This window comes from Drosophila ananassae, chromosome 2L (assembly GCF_017639315.1).
Source record: "Drosophila ananassae strain 14024-0371.13 chromosome 2L, ASM1763931v2, whole genome shotgun sequence".
NCBI lineage: Eukaryota > Metazoa > Arthropoda > Insecta > Diptera > Drosophilidae > Drosophila > Drosophila ananassae.
In genome coordinates this window covers 24077383-24093805 of record NC_057927.1, presented here as the reverse complement: position 1 = coordinate 24093805, position 16423 = coordinate 24077383, and the positions used below count along the sequence as shown (strand labels likewise).

The window sequence follows — 16423 nt, the reverse complement described above, 5'->3', positions numbered from 1 at the left end:
CAATTAAAAACAAGCTTTAAGATTCCAATATGCTTTACTGAAAAAATAAAATACGCCTATATAGGTACAACAATTGATAACAAGTTCAACAATCGCCTAGATGTGCCATATATTGTACTACTTGGGGTCTGGAGTCTGGTGCTGGGGTGGTGGTGCTGCCAGTGGCCACTGGCCAGGTCAGTGGTGCGGCAGGTTCTTGTTCGTGGCGAAGAAGAAGTTGCCCTGCATGTTGAGCTCCTTGCAGAGGGTCGAGAACCGGCGGATGGCGTTGTAGGTGCCGTTGCCACTTCCATCGTCTCCATCTTTCGCAGAAAAATACAAACTAGTTACTGAAGCTACCATATGTACAACATAGCAATGGACCGATAGCATGCAGGAGGGGTGATTAGTAATCCCGGTTGGTATCCGCTCCAGTCCAAATTTGGGGGTTAGTGGGGGCGCGCCTTGTGCTGGAGCATGTGTATGCCAGTGGCCTTACCTGGGCCTGCAAATCCGGCCACCGGTGCGTTCAGTTCCAGGTTCATGTAGAGTGCCATGTTGCCGGTGGATCCGTGGCGAGAGCGATTGTTTAAAAAGTCCCGGATGTGCTGAACAATCAAATCAATGGCCACTGCAACAAAAGGATCATAGAGTCACATTGGGATAAAATTTAAGAATAGTTCGGCACCTCCGTTAGCATTCAAACTCAACGTGGGAATGTCCACTTACCTCGCAGCTCCTCCAGAGCGGGGCGGTCCAAGTAATTTAGTCTAAGCCAAGGACTTACTCTAGCTCTAGTTAGTACGGATATTATCTAATCGCATCTAGGTTGGGCGGCATTTTCTGTTAACCTTACGCTATTGTATAGTTTGTGGCTGAGGTGAGTGTGTGCTTTACAATTATGCCTGTTGTGTACTTACTAAATGAAACACCCGAGTTAACTTCACACATTGCTGTGCAATTGTCTGTATATCTTGCATTTTTTTTTATATTTGGGACAGCGTTAATATATAGAGTTCAAAATAGAGTCGAGAGATGCCCGATACTTACGGAATGTTAAATAGATTATACAAGAGTATCTCATTAACCGAATACCTCTGTTTTTAAACAAGAGGTCATTAATATTTTCCAACTTTTACTTTAAAGTTTAAGGAATTAAAACGTGCTTAGGCTTATTATTGGAGGATAATTTCAATCTTAGCATATAACTGGAGGCAAGTAACGTCTTATTCATTCAAAAGATAAACAATTTGCAACTTTCAACACAAAATGACCGAAAACTTAATTCAGTTGTCATCAAAATATGCAGACAAATTAGATTAGAGGTAATTGTATAAATTATTAACAAGTATCGGCCATCGAAACATAGATACAATAGTTAGATGTGTGGCATATGTGTTTGTGAGTAGAGTGCTTTTAACCCTCTAAAGTATCCTGGGTAGCTGGGATTAAGGTTAGACCAAAGGGATAGATATTAACTTAATCATTTTTCTATAAATTAGAACCAGTGTTAGACTGGGAGCGCAAACGCAGTTGGGGTTATCTTAATGAGCAGAAACGATCTTACATACACACTACCATGTATTGTATTGAAAGTAGATACAACTATGCGTAAGGATACTTTTAATCTTAGAGCTACATTAATCGGCTACAGAGTGTAGACCGAATGAGAAGCGATGCCGGCGCTACAAAATAGGAGGTTTTCTTATGGTGCCGCTGCGTCTGAAAGTTCGCTTTTTTTTTGGATATTCGGTTTTTTGGCAATTAGTACAAGCTTAGGACGTGGAAGTTGGCCGGCCCTGAAGCGATTTACTTTGCGTTTAGTGGTCTCGCTTCATGCTGGACGACGCTACCCTGACTGTGTTGTTGTGCTGTGCGCTGTTGGTGGTGGCGAGAATCTCCCCGATATGATGTACAATAAGATCAATGGCAACTGCAAGAGATACAATAAAACAACAGGAACAAAACGGAAACAACGAAAAATTCGTAACGTAAAATGTACAAATAACAGATGGTACAGAGAAACAAAGAGGGTATATAAGAGTTTATAGCAATATAGTACGTAAGTATACTTATGAGAACATCAAGCAGTCTAAATTGTGATAGGGGTTTCTTGATCCCAAACGGGTTAATAAAACCAGAAACTAAAGAACTATGGTTATTAGTAAACCAACTCAACGAAACGCTACAGTCGCTAAGAGTGTAGTATAGTGTGTGTTTATGTGGCAGAGAGTGTAAACAGAGGTGTGGAAAGGTGTCTTAGTGCTGTTGCCTCACCTGTGTTGTCGGCGCCTCGCGGTATAATCACGTCAGCAAACTTTTTCGTCTGAAATTGGCAAGGTTTTAATGTTTTTTTTACGATTCATATGACTTTATGGGAAAGGCTTACCGGCGAGCAGAACTCCTCGAAGGCAGGCTTAACGAAGGTCATGTACTGGGTGAGTACTGCGTCCAAATCACGTCCACGTTCGTTGATATCACGTGGCACTGCAATTAAATCCATTATTTTATATTATCTTTGACCTATTGGTGGAATCTCACCCCTTCTGGCCAATCTGGTGTCGGAGTCGGTGTCCACGAAGAGCTTCATGTGGAAGAGGTCGCGTATTTTGGGGAAATAAAAGACCAAAATGCCTTCGAACAGGACCACATCGGCTGGGTAGATGACCAGCATGTTTTCAAAGTCTCTGAATGCAAAAAGTTCGTGTTACTATGGCATTTGTGTGTTTTATAGAATACTTACAGAGAATTGGTGCGGTAGTCATAGCTGGGTATCTCCACTTTGTGCCCCTTGAGAATGTTCTGCAGCGTGGCGAACATCAGCTCCTCGTTGAAGGCGTCCGGATGGTCAAAGTTGAACAGACCCTTTTGGGCCTTGGCCTTCTCCGCGGGCGTCAGTTCCCGGTAGAAGCTGTCCTGGCTGATGGCCACCACCTGGCGCTGTGTGTGGTCCATTTCCGCCTGGCCGAGTTGCTCCATGATCTTCTTGCACACGGTTGACTTGCCACTGGCGGTGCCTCCGGCCACGCCGATGAGGAACGGTGACTTGACTTCCTCCCCAGCGGATGCGTCACCATTCGGCAGGCGCAAGGAGTCCGGTTGCTTCAGGTCCTGCATTTTATTTTGGTTTATTTGGATGGGTTTATTTGGTCGCAACACCGAGGAATCAGTAGCAGAACTGCCTTTATTTCTTTTGTAGGGCTGTTGATAAGACCATATATCAAAATATCAACTTATCGATATTCTTTAGGTCAAAATAGAACGATATTTTTACATACATTTTACACTACCCAGGGATGGAGAGGTTTCAGTGTTGGAAAGGTGTGAAATTTAGTTTGGCGCCTCATAAAAAATTTAAAAATGCTTGGAAGAGATAGGGTTTATTAAGATTTAGAGGAATAAACTTAATTAAAAATATCTTTATCCACTTGACTGGCCGAATCCCAGATGAGTGGTATCAGCAGTATATACTTAAAGTTTCAATAAATTTCATTAAAAAATTGTTTGTCAAATATGGGTATTTTCTTTTGAAATAGATTTTCTTTCTTACAATCTTTCTTTGACTGCGCTTTCAAATTGTTCTATTCAAATTTCTTTTTTATATCTATTACTTTTAGATCGGTTTTCGAAATTAACTTTACTCTGGCGCTTTGCCAAATTCTGGTCCCCAAACACATTAATATCAACCATGGCACATCCGGAGGTCGAGAATGCGATCAAGGGATTTCTGCTGGACCAGGAGAAGATGGCCGAGGTGGTGGACCGCATGACCAAGGAGATGAAGATGGGCCTGGCGAAGGATACGCATCCGAGGGCGGTGATCAAGTGCTTTGTGAGTTACGTCCAGGACTTGCCGACGGGCAAGGAGCGGGGAAAGTGCCTGGCCCTTGATCTGGGCGGCTCTAATTTTCGAGTTCTCCTTGTGACCTTAAACGGCGATGGAAGTGCGGATATTCAATCAAAGAGTTATGTGTTTCCCAGCACGCTGATGACGGGAACGTCAGATGAGCTATTCGACTTCATAGCCGCTAGCCTGGGGAATTTTTGCATTGAAAATGGCTTGGAGAACGAGGCCCTGCCATTGGGATTCACCTTCTCGTTTCCGTGCCAACAGAAGGGCATCAACAAGGGAACACTGGTGGCTTGGACCAAGGGCTTCAATGTCCCCGGAGTGGTGGGAAAAAACGTAGTCGAATTGCTGCAGCAGGCCATAGAGCGACGGGGTGAAGTAAGGATCAGTATCGTGGCCATTCTCAACGACACCGTCGGCACCCTGATGTCCTGCGCCTTTCACAATCGCAACTGTAGGATCGGACTGATCGTGGGCACCGGAACGAATGCCTGTTACGTGGAGAAGACGGTGAATGCCGAGTGTTTCGAGCACTACCAGACCAGTCCGAAGCAGTCGATGATCATTAACTGTGAGTGGGGCGCCTTTGGGGACAATGGAGTGCTGGATTTTGTACGGACCTCCTATGACAGAATCGTGGATAAGGTGACCCCGAATCCCGGTAGGCAGACATTCGAGAAATGCATCTCTGGAATGTACATGGGCGAGATAGTTCGGCTGATCGTGATCGAAATGATGGCCAAGGGAGTCATGTTCCATGGCGAGACCTCGCAGCAGATCCAGAATCGATGGTCCTTCCAGACAGCATATCTCTCGGATGTCGAGAGCGACCCGATCGGTGAATATCGACATACCAACAAAGTGATTCGCGAAATGGGATTCCTCGGGAACAACGAAGCGGACAAAATCAATTTACGGCGTATCTGCGAGGCAGTCTCCTCCCGATCCGCCAAGCTCTGCGCCTGCGGCCTGGTGACCCTCATCAACAAGATGAACATTAACGAGGTGGTGGTTGGCATCGATGGCAGTGTTTATCGCTACCACCCCAAGTACCATGACTTGCTAACAATGTACATGAAGCAGCTTCTGAAGCCGGGCGTGAAGTTCGAGCTCACCGTCTCGGAGGATGGGTCTGGCAAGGGGGCAGCTCTGGTAGCAGCCACGGCGGCTCAATCTAAGTAATTCCAAATTTTTTGAGTGTTTCAGGGTAATTCTATTATTAAATTTGACAAATAATTTAAGACAATAAGTGCATAATGGCATAGTTATGAAAAATAAAGACCATTTAAAAACATGGTTTGTATTAAGAGATATATATGGGAAAATATATATATCGCAAAGGTAGGATAGAGGTCCACTCTTCTATGGCATACCCAATCTTTGTTCCGATCCTAGCATTATCCTAGTGCCTATTGATAAAAAACTAAACCCCTTTAAAGGTAGAAAGCAAATTTACTGTGTAAACTAATCTGTTACAATTGAGATCCTAGTAGTCCATTTCGAAGAGCTTCGCATCCGTTTTGTACTTCTGGGCATGGGCCATTCCCGCCATTATGGCTGCCCCCACCCCGCAGCTATCCTGGGTGATCACAAACTCGAACTTGTAGTGCGGATCCACGAGAAGTTTAGTGTACTTGTTCAGGACAGTTGCGTATGTTGGATGCAGGCGATAGATGCCTCCGTCAACGGCTATGGAAATCTGGGGCATCTTCATGCGATTGATGAGGGCGGCCACTCCACTGGCCACCACCATGGCAGCACGATTGGAAATGGTAGCGCAGATGTACTTCAAAGCAGCCAGATCCTTCTCCGAGCAGTGGCGGATCTTGAACTTGTCCATCACCTCCTGCGCCCTGGTGTAAACCCCTGGCGGATCTGACTCGATCTCGATCAGGGAGACCATGTCCATTTTCCACTGAATGCCAATGTAGTCACGACGACCGTCTTCAAAAATGACGCCCATTTTCATCAGCCGAAGGACCACAATCCTGACGAGCTCCGCCAGGCAGAGGGCTCCGCTGAACTTCTCATAGATTCTCAGGCCCGGAGTTATGGACTCGGCGTCCAGCTGGCGGTCGAATTCATTGCGTATAAAATCCAGTTGGCCGCCGTCTCCGAAATGCGCCCAGTCTAAATTAAAGTAATGTAACTTACTAGATAGTATTACCTCTTAACCCACATGATTACCTGAATTTATAATCATTATTTTCTTGAAAGGATCTCCCTGGTACAAGTCGCACTTCTCTATTTTCTCCACGTAGCAGGAATTGGCAATACTGCCCATGATGAGACCCATTCGGGTATCTGGCTGGGCCCAGCAAAGGGCCAGAAGCGAGCCAGCTGCGACATTGATAATTCCCATTACATCAACGGATATTTCTGGAAATTTGGCCAATGCCTCCCGAAGTAACTGGACCACATCCTTGCCAATGGCACCGGTAGCACCAAACTCCTTGGTCCAGGAGACAAGGGTGCCCGCATCCAGGGCTGTTTTGTTCAGTGTAAACGCAAATGCAATGCCCAGGGGCATATTTTCTTTCTCCACTTTCTTCTCCTTCACGAAAGTGGCAATATTGGAGGCCAGGAAGTTAAACACCTCGGTGCCCTTGCCCGCTGCCACGGTATGCGGCATGATCACACACTTGGAACTGGTATAGACATCCCGTTCGCTGCTAAATTTCACCAACATAATCCGGCAGTTCGTCGGCATCATCTCGAGGGCCAGGAACTGGCCACGTTCCCGGCCATTCGGCAGGTCCGTCACGTAGCTCAGCTTACAGGGCACCGTGGAGCGTTCATGGCCCTCGCGGGTCAGACCCATCGTGATCTCGCGGTCCATCAACTGCATGATCTTCTCAAGATCATCCTCCGAGGGCACGAATAGTTTGCACATCTTGTGAACTTCGGGAAAGTCTCTTTCCGGGACGAAACTCTCATCCTTTGCCGCCGTCATGGTTTTCGGGAATCAATAAAATGAAATTTGATGTCTTTTAACACAGGTCTATAATAAAATTTAATGGCAGTGTCTGAGATTGACAGTAAAATTATAAAACTTGATCAGGAAGTTGTAAAAACTACATAAGTAGGGACTTTAAAATGTATTTGATACATTTTAGGCATAATAAATAGGAGTTCCCTTTCGTCACTTGCATCTGAACTCTTCAAGAGGTTTCTTATTTAAGATGAATCCTATTTCTACTTTCCAGCAATATTATTGCAATATTTATCTGTAACTAGAAATGTGTAATACCTAAAATATTTCAAGACTTATTCAGAGTCGTCTCCCAGAAAAAGAAACATTTATTTTAAGTCATGAAACAACACTTGGTGCTTTATTTACACGATAACGGGAAATGCGTCACAAAGAAATGCTTAGATCACTAGTTGAGTTATCATGTGGATGTGGCCGAGAGGAGGAGATCCTCCCTCCGTCAGATGCCGATATTGCAGTGGATATATGGTAGTCCAGAGCGGCGTTTTTATGACACAATGAATTCCACCCATTGGGGGTGCATCGCATTTAATGGCTAAAGGTGAAAGTTGGGTTAGAACTCGCACTCTAACTTAAAACGAGGATTAGGCTTAGGAGGAGCTGTGAAAAATAGGATCTAATAAATACGCGTCACGTGAGAAACATGTCGGGAAAGTCGGGATGTAGAATATCGGCGAAAGGATAACCATCGAGGCTGGCCAGGGAACTGATGCACGCCGACGGTTGTTGATCGCTTGCGAAATCGAAGGAGTCCCTGGAGTGGTGATCCAGCAATCTTAGACTAAGCTCCACATCGGACTTCTCCAGACCGGACATGGGCAGGTCCCCACGACAGCCAGGTAACAGGGACTCGCCGCCACCTCCTGTCAGCAAGCTCTCATATCCGGGACTCAGGCAGGACAGCGAGTCCCCATCAGATGCATCCATAAGCATGGTGTCCAGATCACTGATTCCCTGCAGGCCTATCAAGCACTCCGCCTCCAGTCCTGGACTGCTGTTGGAGGAGGAGGACAACGAGGCGTAGGCAGAGGAGGCCGGCGATCCTATCGAGGAGGTGGCATAGCAGGACTCTCCGGAGCTAACTGGCGGGATTTTTGGAGTGGACTTTGTCTGTTTCTGGCTCTGTCTTTTGCTGGCTGTTGAGGTTTTCTTGCCGGAACCCTTAGTTTTGGGCGTCTTTTTCCTCACAGGCGGGGATTTGGGTTTCTCCACCTCCAACTCGGTGTCATCGAATATTTCCACGTCCAGCCTGGCCTCCCTATTGGCGCTCTCCTCCAGGCACTCGCCGATAAACTCACTTTCGTAGCTGGGATCCTGTATGGCCTCGCTCAGCATACTGATGTACTTCATGGCCAGTCTCAGGGTGGTTATCTTGGTCAGCTTCTCGCTGGCATTGGTCGCATCCTCGCCGGTAATGGCCTGAGGAACACAGTGCCGCAGGGTCTCGAAAGCCGTATTGATTTCCCGCATCCTGGTTCGCTCTCTTGCATTCGCGGTTTTCCGGCGATATTTGCTCAACGGCGGTGCTTTCGTTTTGGCCTTGGTGGATGTATTTTTCCTGGATTTGTTCACTGGCTCCACCACTGGATCTACCAGATCCAGCTGAAAATCGGGCAGGTTGGCTGGTGATGCATCTTCCGATTGCGGGTTTCTCTTTTGGCGCTTCTGCCGTAATGAGTATTTTTCCACCTTGCTGGCCGCCTTTCTTTTCCGTGAGTCCTTGGAGTCCTCCGGACTTTCCATCACATTCAGATCGGCGTAGTTGTGCAGCTCGTACGTGTTGGACTTCATCTGAAAGTGGAGTGAAGAAAAACAGACTTTAGACTAGAGTCTTTTGGTTTATTTCGAACCCATACCCAACCCCATCCCCATACCCATCCATCCCAAGGCAATTAACAATTTTGTTTCAGTTTCAAAGACAACGGGAGCATATGGGGTTTGAGCAATCGGGCGGAACGGTTGTATATATATTTTTTTTTTTGGGACCCACCCCGCCAAAAACTTCCGTAAACGGCTCTCGAATTGGCTTCAATGAACTGAAGTCGATTCTTGAGTAGTGCTTCCGCCATAAAACCCACTGAAGCCGAAAACCCGAAACGAAACGCATCAATCCGAATAGCAGAAAAAAAAATATATAAAATAGAGGAAAACTCATAAATACAATTTGTTCTTGGTCGCGCTTCCAAATTGGTCTGAAGAACGAAATTTCGAATTGCTCATTGTATTGCGCAATCCACGGATTTCCGAGTATCTTCTCGATCTGTATCTGTATCTGTTTCTGACTCACGCCGGTTCCCACTCGAAGCCAATGACTCGATCTCTATGAGCTGTCACTCAGTCGCCTTGCAAATCCTCAAAAATGGTTTAGTCAAGGTGTTGAATTCGCAACGGTGCCAAAATGAACGTGAGATAAACGACTAAAGTGTATATAATTTTTAAACCAAACACACTTTGTGGGTAGCACTGCCCTAAATTTTATCTTTTTCAGATTTATGAAATATGTGTTTTGTGATTAAATCACAGTGAGAAAATAGGTGAGTAATACTAAGAGTTTAACACAAAAACCTTCATAAATTAATAAAACAAAACAAACTGGCTAGGTGCTAAAACTGTATATCAAATCTTTTAGCTGGAAAACAAATAAAACTATTTAAAAATCGCGCTAAATGTTTGTGGGAGATAAACACAATGTTGTATTCATTTGAATGTTAAACTAGAAATAGATGGCTCGGAGATATGAGTATAATACTGTATATATTAGTTTTCCTTTCATAATGAATTAAGCAAACAAATAATTAATAATTAGCTAAATGTAAACAGTCAGTAACAACACGAATATTAATGACATACAAATTTTATGAAGCTTTTTTATTTCAGTTACAAGAATTAAATTCGATTCATTGCCAAGGGCACTTTACTTCATTACAATGTACATAGGTATTCAGTATTCAGTATCCAGTAATGTGTTTGAGAAAGTTTTGTGTCTGTGCGGTAAATGAAATGTTTATTGTTTTCTTTTGTTTGCGGTAGGTCAGTATTATAAATATTTTCCGACGCTTTTCACTCAACAGCTTTTCTCCCATCCAGCATGATATGAATGCGGGCGAATACTTTTTGCGGTCGCTGTGGCCGATGGAAATGCAACAAAACAGTAAACTCTTAATGAATGCATTTTAATGCAAGAATTAAGTTACATGAAATTGTAGCGTCATCAGTGGCATATCCACCGCCCAAGCACCAGGGAAACTGAAATGTTTCTGCATCGATGCTAACGCCCTTGCAACTGTGCCTTGGCCTCATAAATCCCATACAACTACCACCAGCCTCTACCGAACAATCCAGTCCGAACAGAGGCAGAGGTGTAAAGGCGAGCAGATTGATTGCAGTCAGTTGATCTAAGGGGAGCAGCTCACGTTATGGCTGTACAGGGAGAAATAAAAGGCTTCTAACTGATACTTTTAACCACTATACTATCTATATATAACTTTCTATTAGACTTAAAAGCCAACGGCCGAGCTGCCAAGTCTATAACCATTAAGTTAATTAAGTTCTTTAAGCTTCTCATCCTTTTAAACCAATATTAATACTACATAACTCTCTGATACTTAGTCTCAACCAATTCATTAAAATCTCTTAAATATTCACTTAAAATTTCGCTCTGTGCAACAGTTTGTCAGCTAGTCTGTTAGCCTAGCCTGCTTAAATGGACAATTTAGTGCAGATTGTCCAAAATTGGCTATAGACGATTTTCGATTCTTGATTCTTGTTGCCTTGCCCGATCCGGTGCGGATTGCTGGCTTGTTGGCCTGCTTGACACTTGCTGCATAGCTTTGACCATTCCAAGAGCTGTCTTGGCTTGGCCTAAACGAGTTATGAGGTGTTTCTTGGGTTGTGGGCACTTTTCTTCGTTTACCGTTAATGCCTGTCTCGAAAAATCGCCTGGAGATTGTGGCCAGAAGAGGAATGCCAAAATAGATTCCAAAGCCTCTCTAAGTCTCTCTCCTTGCTCAGCTTGAAATATCAGCAGCGACTTCACAGCGAATTCAAATCACCTTTGCATGCCTTGCAACTTTCAACACGTGGCAAGGAATTTCATTTCGTGCCGAGATTTTCTTTGGTGTTTCGTTTCTGATTTCGGAGTATAATTAATTTTCGCCACGCAATCCAAAGAAATGTTTAAAGAGCCTGCAGACAGAAGTTTTAAAACTTTTGGAAATTTGCCAACGAATTAAATGCCCTTTCAAGATCATTTTTTCATAAAATTTTTAAAGGACTTTTTAAGGGCTCTCTGATTATTATTATACTATCTATTATATCTCTATTATATTGTCTATCATAAAAAATATTATTCTTAAAATGAAATTATAAAATTCATACTTTTTAAAAATAATTTGGTGCCACTAGTCTAGTTTATTGCCTGAATTATAGTTTGTTTTGTATCTTTATATTAAAATATTTAAAATATATACTTTATAATTCAATTATGAACTTCTATAGCTAATAATTGATATATCGATACTTTCAAAACATAGTTCTAAATGAAAATACCCACTTGAGTTGTTAGGGCATCGCCAAAGTTTGCGACATGCAACAAACAAGCTGCAATTAAGTGCACAACACAGAAAAATTTGTGCACCGTCTTCAAAGTGGGGCGGCGACGGTTGCTCACCTGTTTACCTGCCGGCCACTCCCTCGCTCCCCCACCGGCTCACACTCCTTAACCCTTTACTGCCCTAAAACGACGTGAAAATTACCAAGTTCCGTGGGCTTAAGCCAGTGCTGGTGTGGGGGTGGTGGAAGCGCGGACAAATCTGCTCCGACTGGCCACAATCAACAAATTGCATGCGATTAAAACTATTCGCGGCTAATAAACGTTTGTTGAACAAACAGCAACAAGCTGTTCGCCCTGCTTTTCGGGGCGTGGCCGGAGGGATACAGGATATGCAGGAAGGAAGCGGAGCAGGAAATGAGTGGGCGGCATGGAGTGGGCTACTAGTAGGCACTACTACAGTTTACGTTCTCTGTTGATTGGAAAATTTGTTGCGCGCTTTTCCAGAGGGGTGTTGGGTTTCTGCTTAAGTTTTCAATTACACGCCGGCACAATGCAGAAAGCGCCCAATTGAAATGCACAGACAACAAACATAGAATAGTTCCTCATGCTCTTCCTCTAACATAACCCCAAGCATTTCATTAATGCACTGGGAATAGTTTCTAGAGTCTGAATAATTTTTAATATCAAATTATGGAAAATGGAAAATAATACAATTTTTATGAAAATATCTATTATTTTTCTTTGTAATTTAATATCCATATATACGAACCTATATTCTAGAAATTTAATATTCAAGGACTATAAAAAGAATAAAAAGAAAAGAAGACTACTCAAGAATTATAAAAAAATTTAAATATTTTTAAGATGAAATTTTAATAAATATCTATTTTTCTCAGTGCCATCCCTCCACCTTTCCCCGCCCTTCTTCCCCTTTACCAAAATTGAGGTAGACAAAAGGCGAGCCATGCGTGCGACGAGGCGTGAAGGGGTCGCGAGGTGGGGCAGGGGCGTGTGGGTGGGGCGGCCCCCCTTTTCACAGTTTTTTTTTATTTGTTTGTGTGTGTGAGTGTGTGCAACGAGGGGGGTTGGGGCTGGTGGCCACTGACGGGAAGACTAGCCCGGCCCAACTAACAGAGTGCACTTGAAACTACCGACGAGCAGCGCAACTCCGCCTGCATTCTCCACCTCGATCCCCGCCCGCTACACTGTCAGTCTGCCCTTCACTTTTCGGTTTGGTTGCAGTCGCTGCATTTTTAGGTGTAGCCATTAAATTTAGAACTTTTTCTGCACGCTTGTCTGCGCGCCCCTCGCTTTTCCAGCGGAAGGGGGCACGGGGTCTTTGGGGAGACGAGATCCAAATCCGAGGATTCGGGCAGTCGGGTGCGGTTAAATGGAAAATGAAGCGTCTGCTGCATGGGCTCACAAAAAAGTATATATATACATAGATATAGAAGTATCTTTAAAGAACCAAGCGAGTGATTGATAGTCGAGGGTAGTTGGTTGAGTTTGGAAGTTAATCTACCAATTATGACTTTAATAACTGTATTTTGTAACCTAGAATAGTAGTTATTTGAGTTTGGAGACTAATATTAGTAATTCATTTCTAACTTCATCTCTCGCAAACCTCATCATCTAGATGCTCCTTCTCTATAAGGCATTTTAACACTGTATCCTGGAAAAGCCCTTTTAAAAAAATAGGATTTTATTTGTAATATTATGTCTATACATTCTAGACTTACATAGTCCTAAAATACTGAGATGAATTTGATCCTTAAAGGATCTTAAATGAAAGAACTAGTTATAGTTCCTGAAGAACAGGAAACTATTTTAATTTTTATTTTAATTTAGTTATTTATTATTTCTGTTGCTTATTTCACTTATTTTTAGCTTTTTCCTAAGCTTTCCCTCTCATATCTCATATTTTTCAAAAATAAACTGATTAAAGGTGTAGAACTTTTCGATCGCCTCTCCTGACCGATCTGACTCAGAGTGTCGCTGGCAGGCATCAGTTTGATTTTGCCGTTGTTTTTGCCACAATTCTAAAATTAGTTTTTATTGTATGCAACTTGAATGTTTCTTCTCTATTTTCGTTTCTTACTTTTTCCCGTCTATTTTTTTATTTTTTCGATTTGTGATTCTTAATTTGCTTTTTGTAGAAAGCGTCAAAATCTTTCATTTGCTTTCCGACTTTGTTGTTTTAGCTGTTGCTTTTGTTGCTGCCTGTTATTGTTGGTTGTTGGTTTTGTCTCGTGCTGTTGCCAGTTGCACGTTGTTGCCGCCTCTTTAGTTTGCACCGCCCTGGCCCCGCCCCGCCCCGCCCCGGCCACTGGTCCACCACCTCACCATCCGCCTTTTGTCTCGTGTGTGTGCTACCGTTGGCAGCTATTATTTTTAGCCAGCCTGCGGCAAGTTCTTATTTGTTATTTTTTCTCCTTTTTGCATCTTTTAATTTTGTTGTTGTTGCTGCTGCTATTTGCCTTTGTGCTTCGTTTTGGGCTTGTTTCGATACATTTTTTATTTTTTATTTTCTATTTTTTCTTTTATTTTTTTTCTATGCTGTTGATTTGTTGCCACTGCTATTTGGCTGCTTTGGCAAATGATTTTGTTTGATTTTCCATTTACGTTTGGTTTGTTTATTAAAATTGGCACACACGGCGTATGTGTGATGTGCCCGTGTTTACATTCTGAGCTCCGAACTGTCACCGTATTGGTGGGTCTGGGTCTACTACGTGTCCCTGTGCATGAGTTATATACTTTGATGGATTTTGTATGGTTGTGCGGTTTTGTATTACCCATCGGCGTTTGATTTGCTTGAGTTTCTGACAGGTTTCTGCCATTTGCCTTTTGGCTAATTTAAATTTTTCTTATTCAAGTCTTGTTATTGTTTTTGGCGCCATTCCTTTCGGCGTTCAGAGAGTGGGCCAGGCAGCTGTTCCCACATCGGATTTCCGATTTGGGTCAGGGGGACAGCCAACAATGAGGCAGGAGAATATTTATAGCGCCAAGAAAAGCCAAAGAGTTTTTAATCTAATTTAAGTTAATAATTTATGAGTCAAGGAAGTATTAAATAATGTATTTATGTATTAATTGAAATAAATTGGTATTCAAAACATAGTTTTTAGCTTCAAGCATCTTTTTTCCAGAAACTTAATATTTAAATTCAGAAATTAAAGTGCCTTTGGGGTATAAGGTGCCAATGAATTCACAGCTTATGTTTGCACATTAATTACAATGTTTCCCCTTTCCTGTTGGCCAAAAGTAAACAAAACCAGCTCTTTTCTCCTTTTGCAACCTTTCAAAAACAGTTGACAACCGGCTGTCGTCGAAATCATTGCTCCTGCTCCTGCACCTCAAAATGCTCCCAGCCACATGGCTGGCGTTTCAACACCTTGGACAAATAAATGTTTCAGAAGTCGCTTTGAAAAGTTTGGAAGCGACCCTAACAGACCCCCACTGCCACCCGCCACCTCGCAGCTATTGGGTAAGGAATGCTTTTTGTCTATTTTTATTGGGGCGGCAACAAGAATTTTCCATCTCATAGCTAGGATTCATATAGCTCCTATACGTGTCTGATATATGGCGGGGGTATATTTACCTTTTTGATTTCATAAATCCAACAATGTATGGCTGATGTTGTTTTTTCCGGCGATCGGTGTCGGTCTTGAATTTAGATTATTTTGGCTATGCACTCTGATTAAGATTTGTTGATGATTTTATTTTAATTTCTGGTTCATTAAAGGGGCTACAACGTATGCAAATTGAAATTCCGACGACGTATCAACTAATTAGTCACTCAACAATTTTTGTTTTGTTTTTTATTTTTTATTTTTTTATCTTTGATTTTTTTTCGGAATTAAAGTTGTTAGCTCATGCATAAATTTGGCATATTAACACAACAAAAAATTTGTTTTCAGTTTTAAGTGATTGTTTCCTCGAAGCTCTGGAACTTGTTTTTTTTGATTGAATTGATTTCTTGGTGGTTCTTGCGCGAGTTTTTGACTTTAATTTTATATATTTTTTAATTTATTGATAAGGATTTTTGTTTTGAGTTTGGATGCTGGTGAGATTCAGATGAGGAAAAGCCTCGGGGAGTGATTTTTCCAAAACGTGCAAGCCGCGTGTGTTGGTTTTGCGGCCGTATGCGTGAGGCCGGCTGCTAAAAATATCTATGAGTGCGCGCCGAGCAGATGCCTGTGTATCTTTAGCGTCGCGCGTATCTGTGGCTGCGGCTCCGACTGCGGATATATCTGTGCTCGGATCTGTATCTGTATCTGTATCCAATATCCCGAGTTGGCGGCGTACAAAAATACACGGTTGGAGAAAATCTATGGCTGCGCCGGTAGCTCACTGGCTGCGTCCACTTGCTGCGCTTGTCCGCTGTGCACTGAAAAGATATTGTATCTCAGATAGCCGACGATCGTTAATGTCGTCCGCGGCGCGTTGTGTGTGGGGATCAGCTGAGACACTTCAGCTTTGGCTTTGACTCCGTTAGCCAGGCCAGTGTTTATGGCTTATTCTAGAGGGGGCGCCCACACAACTGACTGGGTCTGGGTTTTGAGAAAAATACAGCGATTCAAGGGGCTGGGTTCACTTGTCTGGTGCGCAGAGCGTGCGGCGCGCTATTGGAACGATCAATGAATGAAATGCCGCATTAAAAGCCCCTGCACGGGACGTATCTTACGGATACCAAGTCTCTGGCGAGCGACCAATAAACCGAGAAACCCACTGGCGCTCGTAACGCCAACACAACGTCATTGAAAGTCGCCAGAGAAGCTAAGAGAAACCAGTTCTCTCTCGGAGTCCCATTGAATCTCCCAGCCCCCAATGTGTGGGTGCTTTTTGCGTTGGCCGATCCGATCGAATCGGATCTGAGTCGGTCGGTATTCGTATTCATTGTCTCTCTCTTGAGTGTTTTTCAATTCAAATTTTCGTTTTCGTTTCGAGTGCTTTGAGCCATTTGAGTGGTAGTTTCGCTCGATGGCCCCCCCGAGATTTGTTTGTCTGCCCCATCGGGGTATGATCTAATATCGCCAGGCAGTTATTTATTTAA

General features: G+C 43.2%; 4 protein-coding genes across 5 annotated transcripts; 1 reads left to right on the top strand and 3 right to left on the bottom strand.

The window, feature by feature from the left end:
* Nucleotides 1-15: 15 nt before the first annotated feature.
* On the bottom strand, nt 16-3206 carry LOC6503429 (uridine-cytidine kinase). 2 transcript variants are annotated; one of them, XM_014903660.3, is made up of 6 exons: nt 2723-3206; nt 2521-2666; nt 2369-2466; nt 2257-2305; nt 479-610; nt 16-302 (listed from the first exon to the last, which is right to left on the bottom strand). In XM_014903660.3, the coding sequence occupies exons 1-6, from the start codon at nt 3094-3096 to the stop codon at nt 178-180; spliced, it is 924 nt and encodes a 307-aa protein (XP_014759146.1). In that variant the 5' UTR covers nt 3097-3206; the 3' UTR covers nt 16-177. The 2 variants fall into 2 exon arrangements, with proteins under 2 accessions (XP_014759146.1, XP_001967463.1); XM_001967427.4 differs by lacking the exons at nt 16-302; nt 479-610 and adding an exon at nt 917-1912 and having other exon boundaries at nt 2723-3204.
* A 275-nt stretch (nt 3207-3481) lies between these two features.
* On the top strand, nt 3482-5123 carry LOC6503420 (hexokinase type 2; the record flags this gene model as incomplete). The annotated part of the gene is made up of 1 exon (XM_001967426.4): nt 3482-5123. A coding segment is annotated over one exon (1530 nt), but the record flags the coding sequence as incomplete, so codon positions are not given.
* Nucleotides 5124-5261: 138 nt separating this feature from the next.
* LOC6503428 (hexokinase type 1) lies at nt 5262-6899 on the bottom strand. Its single transcript, XM_001967425.4, has 2 exons — nt 6017-6899; nt 5262-5959 (listed from the first exon to the last, which is right to left on the bottom strand). The coding sequence occupies exons 1-2, from the start codon at nt 6780-6782 to the stop codon at nt 5316-5318; spliced, it is 1410 nt and encodes a 469-aa protein (XP_001967461.1). The 5' UTR covers nt 6783-6899; the 3' UTR covers nt 5262-5315.
* A 229-nt stretch (nt 6900-7128) lies between these two features.
* On the bottom strand, nt 7129-16055 carry LOC6503427 (helix-loop-helix protein delilah). The gene is made up of 2 exons (XM_001967424.4): nt 14969-16055; nt 7129-8612 (listed from the first exon to the last, which is right to left on the bottom strand). The coding sequence occupies exon 2, from the start codon at nt 8610-8612 to the stop codon at nt 7452-7454; it is 1161 nt and encodes a 386-aa protein (XP_001967460.1). The 5' UTR covers nt 14969-16055; the 3' UTR covers nt 7129-7451.
* Nucleotides 16056-16423: the final 368 nt, after the last annotated feature.